The sequence below is a fragment of the Neoarius graeffei genome, chromosome 22, assembly GCF_027579695.1.
Source record: "Neoarius graeffei isolate fNeoGra1 chromosome 22, fNeoGra1.pri, whole genome shotgun sequence".
In the NCBI taxonomy this organism is placed as follows: Eukaryota; Metazoa; Chordata; class Actinopteri; order Siluriformes; family Ariidae; genus Neoarius; species Neoarius graeffei.
The window spans coordinates 44,377,508-44,393,001 of NC_083590.1; the positions used below are offsets into that span (position 1 = coordinate 44,377,508).

The following is a 15,494-nucleotide window of genomic DNA, read 5'->3' on the forward strand; positions in this document are numbered from 1 at the left end:
TTCTCCTCATGCCTCCTAGGGTTTCCATCGGGTGCTCTGGTTTCCTCCCACAGTCCAAAGACATGCAGATTAGGTCAACTGGCTACTCTAAATTGCCCATAGGTGTGAATGTGAGTGAGAATGGTGATTTATCTCTGTTACCCCTGTGAAAGATGGGTGACCTGCCCAGGGTGAACCCCGACTCTCGCCCAAAGTCACCTGGGATTGGCTCCAGCTTCCCCAGCAACCCTGACAGATAAGCAGGATAGATAATGGATGGATGGAACACTGACCTCCTGATAGATAATGGATGGCCTCCTCACTCAACATAATAAATCATCACAGCCACACTCGAAAATCTAGTCAAGTCAAGTTTATTTGTATAGCGCTTTTAACAATAAACATTGTCGCAAACCAGCGTTACAGAATTTAAACGACTTAAAATATGAGCTAATTTTATCCCTAATCTATCCCCAATGAGCACACCTGTGGCAACGATGGCAAGGAAAAACTCCCTCAGATGACATGAGGAAGAAACCTCAAGAGGAACCAGACTCAAAAGGGATCTCATCCCCATCTGGGCAAAAACAGACAACATGACTATAACATTAACAGTCCTAACAAAGTCAGCTTCGTTGATGCTATAAACCCCCCACGGATGGAAACCCAAGCGCAAAAATGTTCACGACAACCGTAGTCCCAAAATTAGCAAGTCAACTGCAGTCCTAAAGTCAGCAAGTCAACTGCAGTCCTAAAGTCAGCGAGTCAACTGCAATACCCAGCCAGAAAAGCACCACTGCAAGAGTCCAGAGTGTCCTCCAGGCGTGACCCCCAACTGTCCACATGAGGCCACCCTTCACAGGAGCGATGCGATGAGACTCCAATCAGACACAGGGCACCAGGATGGATCAGGCAGGTCCAAGGAGCAGAAGAGGTCAGCATCTCGATCCCAGGACCAACATATAACTCAGAGGGACAGATTGGGGGGGGGGACAGGTTGTTAGGTATGCCCAATGTCACCTGAATAAGTAGGAACAGTATACATATTGCACTGAGTACAAGCAGGGACTCCGGCAACTAACTATGACAGCATAACTAAAAGGGGGAGAGCCAGAAGGTAACACAGGCATGAGGGAGCCCCAGGACATAAAGCAGCCAGCCACTACACCGTCAACAAACTCGAGTGAGCAAGCGAGTGGGGACTGACAGCATCCATACATCCCAGTTTACCAAAACACTCTATGTCTGAGAACCCTCTAGATCTACACCTTTACCTCATAAACACCATTAACAAAAGGCTTGACTAAACAGATATGTTTTCAGCCTAGACTTAAACACTGAGACTGTGTCTGATTCCTGAACACTACTTGGAAGGCTGTTCCATATGTGCATCTTTCTTCCAATAAAGCTGGGATAGAACCAGCCTGCTCCCAAAACCAGTCCAGTGCACCCTTCCTCTGCTGTCCAAGTACATCACCTGCAGCTGTGCACACAATATCTTTCAGCCGCCGCCACACGTCCTCAACATCATCTGTGTCCCCCTGATCAGGGGCACCCTCCTGAACTAACCCTGAACTAACTGGAGCTTGTTTATGCACTTATTGGAACACCCAGACAGTAAGGCATTACAATAATCCAACCTGGAGGTAATGAAAGCATGAACTAGTTTTTCCGCGTCATGCAGTAACATTAAATTTCTTATCTTAGCAATATTTCTGAGATGAAAGAAAGCTATCCGGGTAATGTTATTAATGTGAGTTTCAAATGAAAGACTGGGGTCAATAATCACTCCGAGGTCTTTTACTGCTGCATGTGAAGAAATAGAAAGGCCATCCAGAGTTACTGTGTAATCACAAAACTTACTTCTAGCTGCATGTGGTCCTAGTACAAGTACTTCAGTCTTGTCAGAGTTAAGCAGAAGGAAGTTAATAAGCATCCAGTGTCTAATGTCCTTTACACATTCCTCAATTCTATTAAGCTGGTGTCTCTCATCAGGTTTTGCAGAAACATACAACTGTGTGCCATCAGCATAACAGTGGAAACTAATACAATGTTTACAAATAATATCACCCAGAGGTAACATATATAAAGCAAAAAGAAAAAAGCAGTGGACCCAAGACAGAACCTTGTGGAACACCAAACTTTACCTCAGTACGTCTAGAAACATCACCATTTATATCAACATACTGATAGCGATCAGTAAAATAAGACCTGAGCCAGGAGAGGGCCATTCTCTTAACTCCCACAACATTTTCTAGTCTATCCAGAAGAATGGAATGATCATTGGTGTCAAATGCTGCACTAAGGTCAAGCAACACAAGCAGCGAGACACAGCCCTGATCAGGCGCCAACAGTAGGTCATTTACTACTTTAACCAAAGCTGTCTCTGTGATATGATGAGGTCTAAATCCTGACTGATACATTTCATGGATGTTATTCCTATGTAAATATAAGCATAACTGCTGTGCCACAGCTTTTTCAAGGATCTTGGAGATAAAGGGGAGGTTTGATATTGGCCGATAATTGGACAGCTGACAGGGATCGAGGTCAGGTTTTTTAATCAGGGGTTTGATAACTGCTAGTTTAAAGGATTTGGGTACATAGCCAATCGTAAGAGAAGAATTTATTATTTTTAGAAGCGGTTCAATTACTTCAGGTATTATCTGTTTGAATAGACATGTACGGTAGGTAAGGGATCTAGTACACAAGTTGAGGCTTTTGATGCCGAGATTAATGAAAGTAATTCAGTTTCTTTTCGGGGAGTAAAACATTCTAACTGATGATCTGATATGGTTATATTGTTAACTCCAGGGTCACTTGCGTTGTCTGACCTTAAATTAGTAGTTTGAATTTTTTGTCGGATATTCTCAATTTTGTCATGAAAAAAATTCATGAAATCGTTGCTATTACATACTACAGGTATGCATGTGTCTATAGTGGACTTATTCCTGGTTAATTTTGCTACAGTATTAAATAGGAATCTAGGATTATTTTTGTCATCTTCTATTTGGTAGGAGAGATATGTTGATCTAGCAGCACTAAGAGCTTTTCTATATTTCAGGAAGCTCTCCTTCCACGCTAATTTGAACACTACCAATTTTCTTTGACATCATTTACGTTCCAATTTTTGAGTGGTCTGTTTTAATGTGCGAGTGTCATCATTATACCAGGGTGCTAATTTTTTGTCTCTGACCATTTTCCTTTTAAGAGGAGCTACATTATCTAAGGTATGGCGGAATGTTGACTCTAAGCATTCAGTTGCCTGATCAAGTTCTGCAGGGGCTGACACTGACCCAATCAAAGTTGATAACTCTGGGAGATCATTTATAAAGCTCTGTGCAGTAGTTGACGTGAATGTACGTTTAATACAGTAGCATGGTGAGGTGCATATATTATTACTCAGACATAGTTTGAATGAGATGAGATAATTATCTGAGATAACTTCAGACTGTCGAAGTATGACTATATTTTCTATGTTTAACCCGAATGTTAGTATTAAATCGAGGGTGTGACCACCATTATGGGTCAGTCCTATGACATTCTGATTAATCCCTACTGAATCTAAAATAGACACAAATGCTGTTTTCAAAGGGTCTTCTGGGTTATCGAAGTGAATATTAAAATCTCTGACAACTAAAGCTTTGTCTAAGGAAATAACAAGATCTGAGATAAAATCTGCAAATTCAGAAAGAAACTCTAGTGGAAAATCTAGTGGAAAGCTTTCCCAAAAGTGTGGTGCTTATTATAACAGCAAAGACTGGAATAAATCTAGAATTGGATGTTCAATAAGCTCATATGGGTGTGATGGTCAAGTGTCCACATACTTTCAGCCATATAGTGTAACTACAAATTAAATACAATAGAACAGATAATTCAGTTTACATTCTGTATGTTATAATATAACCTTCTCCCATAATGTATGTTCTGTGCACAGATCTTCATTTCTATTGGGAGACATGAATAAGATTTTGTCATGTATTGTTTGACACTCAATTTAAAATGGCTTACAATCATTGTCACAACCATACAGGCCCACCCAGGACTGGTGGCATCATATGCTTTTACAGAAAGAGTGCTTTTCTCAATGGCAAGACAGATCGCATCTGCACTGGTCAGTACTACATTAAACTGAACACATGGTACTTTATTTCACAATATAAATGATTAAATGTTTGATACAAGAACAGCAGTAAAAGCTCCATTTATGAAATATAAAGTACTCCTGGATTTTTTTCATGAACACTCAGGAATCTTAAGATATACAGTTTAAACCAGGTATGATGCCATGATCTGCAAACTATACTTTCAAGCACAACCAAAATATATAAATGAGATCTTCACTAACCTTGAACTTTTAGGAACATCTACACAGTAAGAACTTCATTCATGGCAACGTTTGTGCACAAAGTGTCTTGGTTGGACGAGACCTCTCCGTAAAGCTTTGGGGCTTTGGCCCAGCTTTTCAGAAGAGGATGAAGGTGGGAACTTCAGGGGAGATGAAGGACATAGAGATGAAAAAATGGCAAGCTCCAGAGGTGTTAGCCCATCAGCCTGTCAGTCAAAGCAGTGATATGTGAGTAGAGCTGGTGTAATCCCAAAGCTACAATACATAAAACATTTGGGCTAATGAACCTCATTTATATCATGCAAGTAATAAAGCATTCCTATACTAATCGGACAATCAACACAAATTTTTTTTAACTTCTATTTACTTAACTATATGAGGAAGCACAGAAAAGAAAGATCCTTACCTGTTCTATGATCATGTGTGTGAGCTGGACTCAGCAGAGCAAACCACCAAGAAACAAGAACTTGTTGTGAGCAAGGGGTATCACTTCATCTCCTAGATCACAAAGTAGCCAGTGAATGTTAGAAGAGATAATGCTGCAAAAACAACGAAAACTGAGTTACTACTCTGTGAGTCTTATGGATCTTGGTGGTAGAGATGGCACCAATCTGATACCCAAGATACCAGAAAAAAATGGTGGATTGGATATCAGATGGTAAAAGCAAAGTAATTTGATATGATCATCTAACAAATGTGAAAAATTGGATATTGAATTAAGAAAATATTTATTTGGGCTTGATTGTCATTATTATTGTTAAATTGATTTTTTTAAATGTAATATACTTGCAAAGTGATTTTTGTGTGACTTGTGTATGGTCGTAAAGTTATATTTTTACCTGTATTTTTTTCTGCTTATTTTAATGGCTTTGCTTTTTTTAAAAAAAAATCATTTTAAGTTTGGTTTTTTGAAGAAGAAAATATCAGTTAGGTATTAATATCGACTGATATTCAAGTCTCTGGTATCAGTTTTGGTATCACAAAAGAAAAAGTGGTATCATGCCATCTCTGCTAGCTAATGGTAGCTCTTACTTTTGTTCATGGTGTACAAGGTTGGCTTGGCTGCTCCAAGACCAGTTGCGTCTGCCGAGTCGAAGTCAATGACTATACCTGGTCACTTCTGTGCCTTCTCCTAGATAATTACTCAGATAACTTCATTGCCAGGCATCTGATTAATTTGCCACTTTCATGGATAATGTTAGACCAAGTCTTTCATCTCATATTTGGTAGCTGTGACAGTTACATTCATGTGCACAATATGTTTTTACTGTCATTTTACTTACGTTTTACTGAGGTGAATATAATAATGGCAGCGGATTCTATTCTCAGAAGACAGTCACAAAATGGCTTGAATACTTCAGTTGAAGTAAGGGGTGCACATGATGTCACAAAAATATTTTTCATCTGCTTGCAAAAAACATAACCCCAAACATATTGCTGCTATAATTATAATTCAATGGAGGAAGAATAAAGTGTTCAAGCCTGTTAATTTTGTTCTTTCTCATTTAGATGGTCATTTGGTATCTTGCTGTATGAAATGGTAACATTAGGTGAGTTTGTTTCCAAATTTCACAAAAGTTATTTACTTTCCATTTCGAGTGACATTAAAAGACAAAACTGGGCCATTTATAACCATGAACTAAAATTACCTTTATTATCTCCAACATTGTTGGAGGAGGTTATGTTTTTGCCTCTGTTTGTTTGTCTGTTCCCAACATAACTCAAAAAGTAGTGAACGGATTTTGATGAAATTGTGAGGAAATGTGAGCCATGGAACAATTGATTAGATTTTGGTGAAAATCCAGATATGTATGTGGATCCAGGATTTTTTTGTCTTTTCCCAATGTAACTCAAAAAGTAATGAGCAGATTTTGATTAAATTTGGTGTTCAGGTTTAGTATTATCCAAGGTTCAAGTGATTTGATTTTGATGTTGATAATATGTGGCTTGGAGGAGGTATGCCCTCTACCGTGTCTGTCTGATGAATTAAACTTCCATGAATATTGAGTATTGGACAGGTCAAAAAGTCAAAAACTAATTTAGTTTGGGAATATACTAAATCAGTTTCAGTCTACATCACCATTTCTCCATTCATCTGTTTTTAGGGGACCCTCCATTCCCTAAAGTAATGCCCAGTGAACTCCTACATTACTTACAGAGAAGGAAAACCCTAAAGAAACCAACCAACTGTTCCAAATCACTGTAAGTAAACACACACAGACACATAGTGTACTGTACATCAATCCATTATCTGTAGCCACTTATCCTGTACAGGGTTGCAGGCAAGCTGGAGCCTATCCCAGCTGACTATTGGCGAGAGGCAGGGTACACCCTGGACAAGTCACCAGGTCATTGCAGGGCTAACACAGAGACAAATAACCATTCACACTCTCATTCACACCTATGGTCAATTTAGAGCCACCAATTAGCCTAACCTGCATGTCTTTGGACTGTGGCTGAAACCGGAGCACCCGGAGGAAATCCACGCAAACATGGGGAGAACATGCAAACTCCACACAGAAAGGCCCTCATCAGCTACTGGGCTCGAACCCAGGACCTTCTTGCTGTGAGGCAACAGTGCTAACCACTACACCACTATGCCACCCCATGTGTGCTACATAATAAGTGTATATTTACAGCATTTTAAAAATGCAACTTAGAACTGTCAGAGATGGGCAGTGAAGGCAGATGTAGATGCAGAAGAGTTTTATTATGAAAATAGCAATCAGGCAAATAGTCCAATACAGCAGGCATAAATCATAAACACTAAGCAGGCAATAGGTGAGGCGAGGCACAAACAGACTATCCAAGGCACAAACAAAAGCAGAATCAAAGAACAAGGAACAGAAATCAGGAAACCAGTGTCAGGGTGCAGGCACTTATTAAATGCAGGCATAGGGGAGAGTGGGTGCAATGCAAACTGGTAACCAAATCCAAGTCAAAATTCAGGAAGCGTAGTCAGGTTCAAGCTAAGGTCGGTCGATGTATGAACAGAAGATCAGAGACTAAACTAGGTCAAGGTCAGGAATATATGAAAGTGAGGTCAGAGTCACAGGGCTCCAGAAACAGGAAATCAAGGCTCAGTAAAGTCAGGTCATAACACTGAGCAATACTTCACGTTGTCTGTTTGTTTGCCTGGAACTTATATGGACCCTTTTCACGTGACGTCACGACAAACGCGGCCGCCATTTTGGACATGTACTACCAGTAGTTTACCACAGCCAACAGTGAGGAACGGCAGCAAAGAAAGTTTTTACTTTCAGCAAGACTTCCATCATGCCACTATATTGTTGTGCACCTGGATGTAGTAACCATCAACAAACAAGGCAAGGTTTATCATTTTATCGGATCCCGACAGAGAAGATGGATAGCAGCCATTAACAGATTGGCAGCCCTCGGCATACCAGCGCTTGTGTAGTGACCACTTTGTTGGAGGTAAGACAAATAAAATTAGCCAGAAAAGGCATTACATTGCTGTTAACATTCTGTGGCGGTGAGTGTGTAACCAAATAGGTTAAAATAACCCATTGTAACCTCTTTGTTCTTCTGTAGTAGCTATTGTTGACTAGCTAATGTCAACAACATCATAGCTGGTATGTTACTGTAGCAATGTTTACGTTCAGTCATTTGGATGACTATTAAAACCTTTCAGTCTCAAGTTTTTCCTTTACTGTATTTACTAGTTTACTGTAATTATGATCTGGCAGCTATTTACACCGGATCCAGTGTAAATAGCTGCCGGAGCCAACATCCGAGGTTCCGGAGCGTGCTCTGGCTTGCTCCCCCTCAAATTAAGCAGCGCACTCCAGCTTGCTCCCGGAGTGCTCTGGCCGAGGTTCCGGAGCGGGCTCCGGCTTGCTCCCCCTCAAATTAAGCAGCGCGCTCCGGCTTGCTCCCGGAGTGCTCCAGCCGAGGTTCCGGAGCGCGCTCCGGCTTGCTCCCCCTCAAATTAACCAGCATGCTCTGGCTTGCTCCGGAGCAAGCCAGAGCGCGCTGCTTAATTTGAGGGGGAGCAAGCCAGAGCGCGCTGCTTAATTTGAGGGGGAGCAAGCCGGAGCGCGCTCCGGAACCTCGGCCGGAGCACTCCTGGAGCAAGCCAGAGCGCGCTCCGGAACTTCGGGTGGAGCACTCCTGGAGCAAGCCGGAGCGCGCTCCGGAACCTCGGACGTTGGCGTGTATGTGTATGGTGATGGGTTTTTAACGACATAGGTATACAGATCATGTGGGCCGAAGTCAGGTAAAGACGAGGGCTTCGTGTACTTCCGTACGTCAGTGAACAATCCTGGTGGAAGCAGGTAAACGTCGTTCTCTAAGCCTGCTAACCTCAATTTTTGCAAATACCTCTCCCTCTGCTCGCCCTGTAAATGCCCTACATCGCTGGATAGTGAAGGTGTTTTCTGCATCTCGCTCCTTTTTCTTTTATGTTTTTCGTTTGTCGCCTTCCTCGCATTCAAACTGATTCGGGCCGAAGTCCACTACATGTCCAAAATGGCGGTCGCGTTTACGAAGGTCACGTGACTGAAAAGGGTCTATAGGTAGGTGGATGATTGGGAAATGGAAAACAGGTGTGATTAGTATTCCGGGAAGGAGGGGTGCTGTGGTGCTTGGGAGTTGTAGTCCATCACAGCCATGTTTGAAGGCCACTCTGAACCTATGCTTTCGCTGCTATTACTGACAACCAGGAGGACAATACAAAAGCAAGGCTCAGTAATGAGTTACTACAACTACAGTGCAATACTTCACAACCTGCATGAGTCTTTAGTGTCCTTATATAGGCATACTGATTGCATCTTAATTCCATGCAGGTGTGTGTCAATAGCAACGCATATGCGAGAGTCAATTCATAGCATGCGTTGTCCAGAGTGTGCGTGAGAATCTCACATGGACTCTCACGCACACTCTGGACAACGCATGCTATGAATTGGCTATCAGCTATCAGCATTTCAAATCTCTCATCTCATCTCATTATCTCTAGCCGCTTTATCCTGTTCTACAGGGTCACAGGCAAGCTGGAGCCTATCCCAGCTGACTACGGGTGAAAGGCGGGGTACACCCTGGACAAGTCGCCAGGTCATCACAGGGCTAGCATTTCAAATGTTATATTTAATTTCTTTCATTCTTTAATACTTTCATTATAATCATTCTCTTCTAATTCTGCCTCATTTTCTATCAAATTTGCTTCAGAAATGAAAGGGTTACTGTCCTGAAAACATTAAAATTGAGTTATCCAATGAGACTTTTTTTTTTGTTGTTGTTGTTGTCTCTCAGCTGAGAAGAGTTTAGAGCTGGCTCACTCATTGGTTAGGACTTCACTGCCTAGACAGAAGGCCATGCCAGTGTATGTTTATGTAGGAAGTGACAGATGAATTAACCAATCAGATTTTGATTTATAGTGAGTGGGACCAAAAATGTATTGCTCTTGGCCTTCTCAAAGGCCAACACAAGCTTAACCGCAAGTTGGCATGGTTAGTGCAGCAGTGAAGTACAGTAGGATCATTATGTCCACAGCAATGGCAGAGGAAATTGATGTGGCTAGCTTAATAGCGTTGCCTTTTTCAAGGTGGTCTTTTGCAGAGAAACAGATTATAATACAAAAGGGAAGAACTCCAGCACTGGACTTAACAGAAAAGGAGAAAACTGTTGAAAGGCATTTCAGAGTCAAGCATTATCAATGCTACCTGTGGATGACTGGCTGTAAAAAAAATAAATAAATAAAATAACAGGCTGTATTGCTGGAGTTGCCTGCTTTTTTCAATGAACAAGTCATCCGCCTCGGCTTATGCTGGATTTGTTAGCCTGACTAATCTAACAAAGTCAGCCCACTGTCATCAAAATTCAGCTACACATCTACAAGCTACGGTGAGCTTAAAAACTTTCAGGGACACCAGAGTAGACCTATAGCTGGACGAGCAGCGCTGCAACCAAATTCTTGTCCACAGCAACAAAATTAATTAGAGCAGGGAGATATTGAAACAGACAAAATTTATGACGCTACCATTGCTAATTTCACAAAGAAGAACAGACTTTATTTTCAAGTAGCCTAACTGAGGTGAGTTGGGTGGGTTTATATTTACATTTTTATATATTTTATATTATAGTTTTATATTTCCCAGGGGTGGAAGGAACTAATTACAACTACTCAAATTATTGTAAATGAGTCGTTCTTTTGGGTACATTTACTTTCTTTTTTTTAATATTGTGGTGACCCAGGCAGTCGCACAGGATGGACAGTTCTGGGTTTTGCTGCTGTGGGACTCATGGGACTGTAAATGTTTGGACTATGTGTTGATGCTTGTATTGTTTAGTTTGCTGTTTGGTTCGAAAGTTATTGCAATTATGTTTGTATGCCTGTAACTAGGGTTAAGCTTTGTTTGTAGCCGACCACCGTGACTGAAAGGGGTATGGTAGTTAAGGGCCTTCCAGCCAGTGTAGTGGTCATGAGTTGTGTTAGGGAATGCTAATAAAGCAATTAAGCCAGTTCTATTCAGAGCAAGTAGCACAGGCTAACAAGTGAGAAACTATGCCCATGTTTACATTAGACCGTATCAGCAGATCATCAGATTAACGTGTTTAAAACGATTAGTGTGCACACAGCAACACCAATACACGATTCCCGTGCACACAGCAACACCAATACACGGATACGCTCGGCTCCGCAGGCATCCTGCGCTCCAAATCACTCCGCCCTGAACAGCGAGTGCCCTCTGGAGGGTGCGCACTCCGGCCCTGCGCAGCTCACAGAGCGCACGAGTGAAGTGCACAACCAATGATTCGGGACTGAGCCGCTGTGTGTGTGATCCCAGCGCATATCACTTACCACTTGCAAGTGGAAGGATGGCAAGCCTAAAGACAATCATAAGTACACAATGGGCAGTATTTGCATCAGTATTTGCAGTATTTTCATACTTTTATACTCTTTAATGAAAGGTGATACAAGGCGGAAGTCCGCGCCATTTTTCAGCAGTCGCGTCACATGACCAACGCCAGCGAATCAGGAAGGTGGATGTCACAGTGACGTTGTCCAATGATCACGCCAGCTAGAGCTCAGCACAGCGTATCCGCGTATTCTCAGTGTTTACACAGCACCGGCCCAGACACGATCTGGATTGAATACGTGGACCCTGGCGGATTCCCGTTTCCCGGCGTTTCCAGGCGGTTTAATGTAAATGGACAGTGCATCCGCGAAGAAAACGAGACAGATACGGTCTAATGTAAACTTGGCCTATGTCTCCAGACTCTTCTTCCATGCTTGCGCGCCACAGTATTTTTCACTCATACTTAAGTATTCATTTTCTGTGTAATTTACTTAGTTGCTTTTAAAATCCACATCAACAACTAAACATAACGGAGCGAACTGGCACCCTGCCACTAATCTTTTGCAAAATTACTTGCCGTATTGCTTTTTTTGGTGTGTCTGGCTAAGTTTTGGCAATGATCTGGTGACTTGTCCAGGGTGTACCCCGCCTCTCGCCCATAGTCAGCTGGGATAGGCTCCAGCTTGCCTGTGACCCTGTAGAACAGGATAAGCGGCTACAGATAATGGATGGGTGTATGTGTGTGTGTATATATATATATATATATATACACACACACACATTTTTTTTGACTGGTTGCTTTGAAATGAATGAGGGTTTTTTTTTGTTTAATCCATTACATTTAGCAGATGTTCCAGAGCAACATGCAATATATCCAGAGCAGCTTGGGGAGCAGCTGCGGGTTAGGCGCCTTGCTCAAGGACACTTCAGCCATTCCTGCTGGTCCAGGGACTCAAACCTGTGACCTTTTGGTTCCAAATTTGCTTCTCTAACCATTAGGTCAAGGCTTCCCATCTAAACCTCATCTCATCTCATCTCATTATCTCAAGCCGCTTTATCCCTCTACAGGGTCGCAGGCAAGCTGGAGCCTATCCCAGCTGACTACGGGCGAAAGGCGGGGTACACCCTGGACAAGTCGCCAGGTCATCACAGGGCTGACACATAGACACAGACAACCATTCACACTCACATTCACACCTACGGTCAATTTAGAGTCACCAGTTAACCTAACCTGCATGTCTTTGGACTGTGGGGGAAACCGGAGCACCCGGAGGAAACCCACGCGGACACGGGGAGAACATGCAAACTCCACACAGAAAGGCCCTCGCCGGCCCCGGGGCTCGAACCCAGGACCTTCTTGCTGTGAGGCGACAGCGCTAACCACTACACCACCGTGCCGCCCCCATCTAAACCTAAATAACTCAAAAAATGTCAGGCAGCAGATGGCAACAACTGCAAAGAGTGTTTTTATGGCAATAGCAATCGAATCGAAATCATAAGGAAAAGATAAAAAATACAGACCTTGCAATGGGTCAGGCGATGTGCAGAGTATCCAATAACAATGAAACTATGAACCATGCTCTAAAAAGCAATATAGGGTAACAGTCACAAAATGGAAATGAAATGATTGTCGCATTGAGAATGGTTGCTCATGCTCACCTTCCTGTCATCATATTCCATTCATATCCCAATTATTGTATGATTAATTCATTAATATTTAATTATTTGTTGCGTGAATGGTGCACTGATGGTGTGCTGCTTTAAATGTTCCTGCCGCAAGCAACTGTGGGACAGCATTATCTAATTTTGTTTCCTAAAGGATAGTCCAGTGTACGCCATGCTAAAAGAGATAGGAAAGGACGCATTGAAGCACCTTTCCTTAGCTTTTAGAGAATTCAAACAGCTGTGATCATGGCTGCCACTGAGATACTTCCAGGTTATTTCACTCAGGAACCTTCCTAAGCGGAAAAAAAGACTATTGAAACGCAGCCATAGTGTTCTTGAACTTAATGTGTTCTGTCAATGGAAAGTTTTTTGCAAAGGAAGCTCAACCTCTCTAATTTGTTGAATTTTTACATTTGTTCATTTTCATTTTGTACAGTGTCGATTTAAAAAGATTGAAGATGTCATTGTCTGTTGACCAACTGTCATTTATCCATGTGTGCAATTTGTGCTTAATGCTTAGTCTGTTTATGTGCTGAATCTGTTTTGTCTCTCCTCCAGAATAATTTTGCGAAATCAGTGACCAAGAAAATTACACAACTTGTTCATGTTGATTACATCCATGATTGTATTTCAGATCCATGAAAATGGATCCCACATCCCATCGTTTTTTACAGCCCCAAAACAGAAAATTTGGGACGGTATGAAAATGCAAATAAAAAAGAAAGCAGTGATTACTTAACTTACTTTCACTTGTATTTCATTGCAGACAGTATGAATCCAAGATATTTCATGTTTTGTTGGTCAGCTTCATTTCATTTGTTAATATACATCCATTCCTGCATTTCAGGCCTGCAACACATTCCAAAAAAGTTGGCATAAGGTAATTTAGGGCTAGTAATGAGGTAAAACAATGAAATAATGATGTGATTTGAAAGAAGCAATGTCAACAGGTGATTGTAATCATGATTTGGTACAAAATCAGTATCCAGGAAAGGCCTAATCTTTGAGGAGCAAAGATGGGCTGAGGATCTCCAGTTTGTCAACAAATGCATGAGAACATTTTTGAAATGTTTCAAAATAACATTCCTCAAAGAAAGATAGGAAGGGATTTGGATATTTCACTTTATATGGTGCATAATATCATTAAAAGATTTAAGGAACCTGGAGGAATTTTGGTGTAAAGGGCAAGGGCATAAGTCTAAGCTGAACACCTGTGACCTCCGATCCCTCAGATGGCACTGCATCAAGAACCGTCATTCATCTATAGCTTATATAACTATGTAGGCTCAAGATTACTTTGGCAAACCTTTGTCAAGCGCTACAATATGGAGTTACATTCACAAATGCCAGTTAAACTTTACTCTGCAAAAAGGAAGCCTAATATTAACTTTGTTCAGAATTGTTATCAACTTCTCTGGGCTTGGAGGGATCTGGGATGGACCATCACTCAGTGGAAACATGTCCAGAAGCCAGGGTCCATCATGTTGTGGACTTGTATCAGTGCCCTTGGCAAAGGTAACTGACACTTCTGTGATGGCAGCATTAATGCAGAAAAATACATTGAGATTTTTGAGCAACATATGCTGCCTTCAAGACAACATGTTTTCCTGGGATATTTCAACAAGACAATACAAAACCACATTCTACACACATTACAAAGGTATGGCTGCGGAAGAAGAGGGTGTCTGTCCCCTCTGTCCCCAATAAAGAATGTGTGGTGAATTTTGAAATAAAAAATATGACAACAATGACCCCATATTGTCATAAGAAGAATGGGTGTCTTCAGTCCCTAAGCATCTTTTAAGTGTTGTAAGCAGAGGCGATTCTAGAGTCTGTTGTGGCCCCAAGCAAAAATTTCCAGGGGGCCCTTCTGACCAGTGTTCATCACCAATATGTTATAAATAATCTGACACCAACAAAAAATGTATGAAACCAAAGTTTTTTAAATTCCAAATGTGAAAATAGGTTAACGTGGTTAACATGAGGTGGGATTGACGTGGGGCCCCATTCGGGAGGTTTCCTACTGAGATGATGTCATTGCAAATTGCCCATTGTTGTTTATTTGATTTAACCTTTATTTTTAACAGGGAGGTCGGTTGAGAGCAAGCTGTCTTTTTCAATTCTCTGTCATTGTTTTTTCAAACATAAATTTTTTTCAAGTATATATATTTTTGAGACATTTCGGTACATAAAACAGCCCTTGGGCCCCGTCTCTCGGGGGGCCCCTGGGCCAGGGGGCCCCAAGCAGTTGGCTGCCTTGCCTGTTCACAAGCTGCACGCCTGGTTGTAAGAAGGAATGGCAGCATTATAATGTGGTAAATGCTTTCGTCTCTCAAATTTTTTGAAATATACTTATTTTGAAAAAAAAAATTCATTAGGTAAAACTTGAAATAATGTGCTGTTGTATTGTTTTGAGTGCAATACAAGTCAAAGATTATGCACCAATCATTGTTTTCAGTTTTAATTTCAGTTTCAATATACCGTCCCAACTTTTTAGGGGCCAAGCAGCGAAGCTGGCGAAGGCCCCTAATGAGTTTGTCGGTTTTCTTATTATTATTATTAGGGGCCAAGCAGCGAAGCTGGCGAAGGCCCCTAATGTGTTTGTAGGTTTTCTTATTATTATTATTATTAGGGGCCAAGCAGCGAAGCTGGCGAAGGCCCCTAATGTGTTTGTAGGTTTTCTTATAGTT

General features: G+C 41.6%; 1 protein-coding gene across 4 annotated transcripts in view; it reads left to right on the forward strand.

The window, feature by feature from the left end:
* Positions 1-15,494, forward strand: part of styk1a (serine/threonine/tyrosine kinase 1a) — a 639,066-nt gene that overhangs the window by 51,473 nt on the left and 572,099 nt on the right. For 2 of the 4 annotated variants that reach the window (XM_060904070.1, XM_060904073.1), the window contains 4 exons: positions 4,010-4,090; positions 4,338-4,552; positions 5,834-5,874; positions 6,430-6,526. In XM_060904070.1, coding sequence (XP_060760053.1) covers positions 4,010-4,090; positions 4,338-4,552; positions 5,834-5,874; positions 6,430-6,526 — 434 coding nt within the window. Of the gene's footprint in view, positions 1-4,009; positions 4,091-4,337; positions 4,553-5,833; positions 5,875-6,429; positions 6,527-11,984; positions 12,198-15,494 lie in introns of those variants that run through there. The other 2 variants (XM_060904071.1, XM_060904072.1) reach the window with 2 other exon arrangements.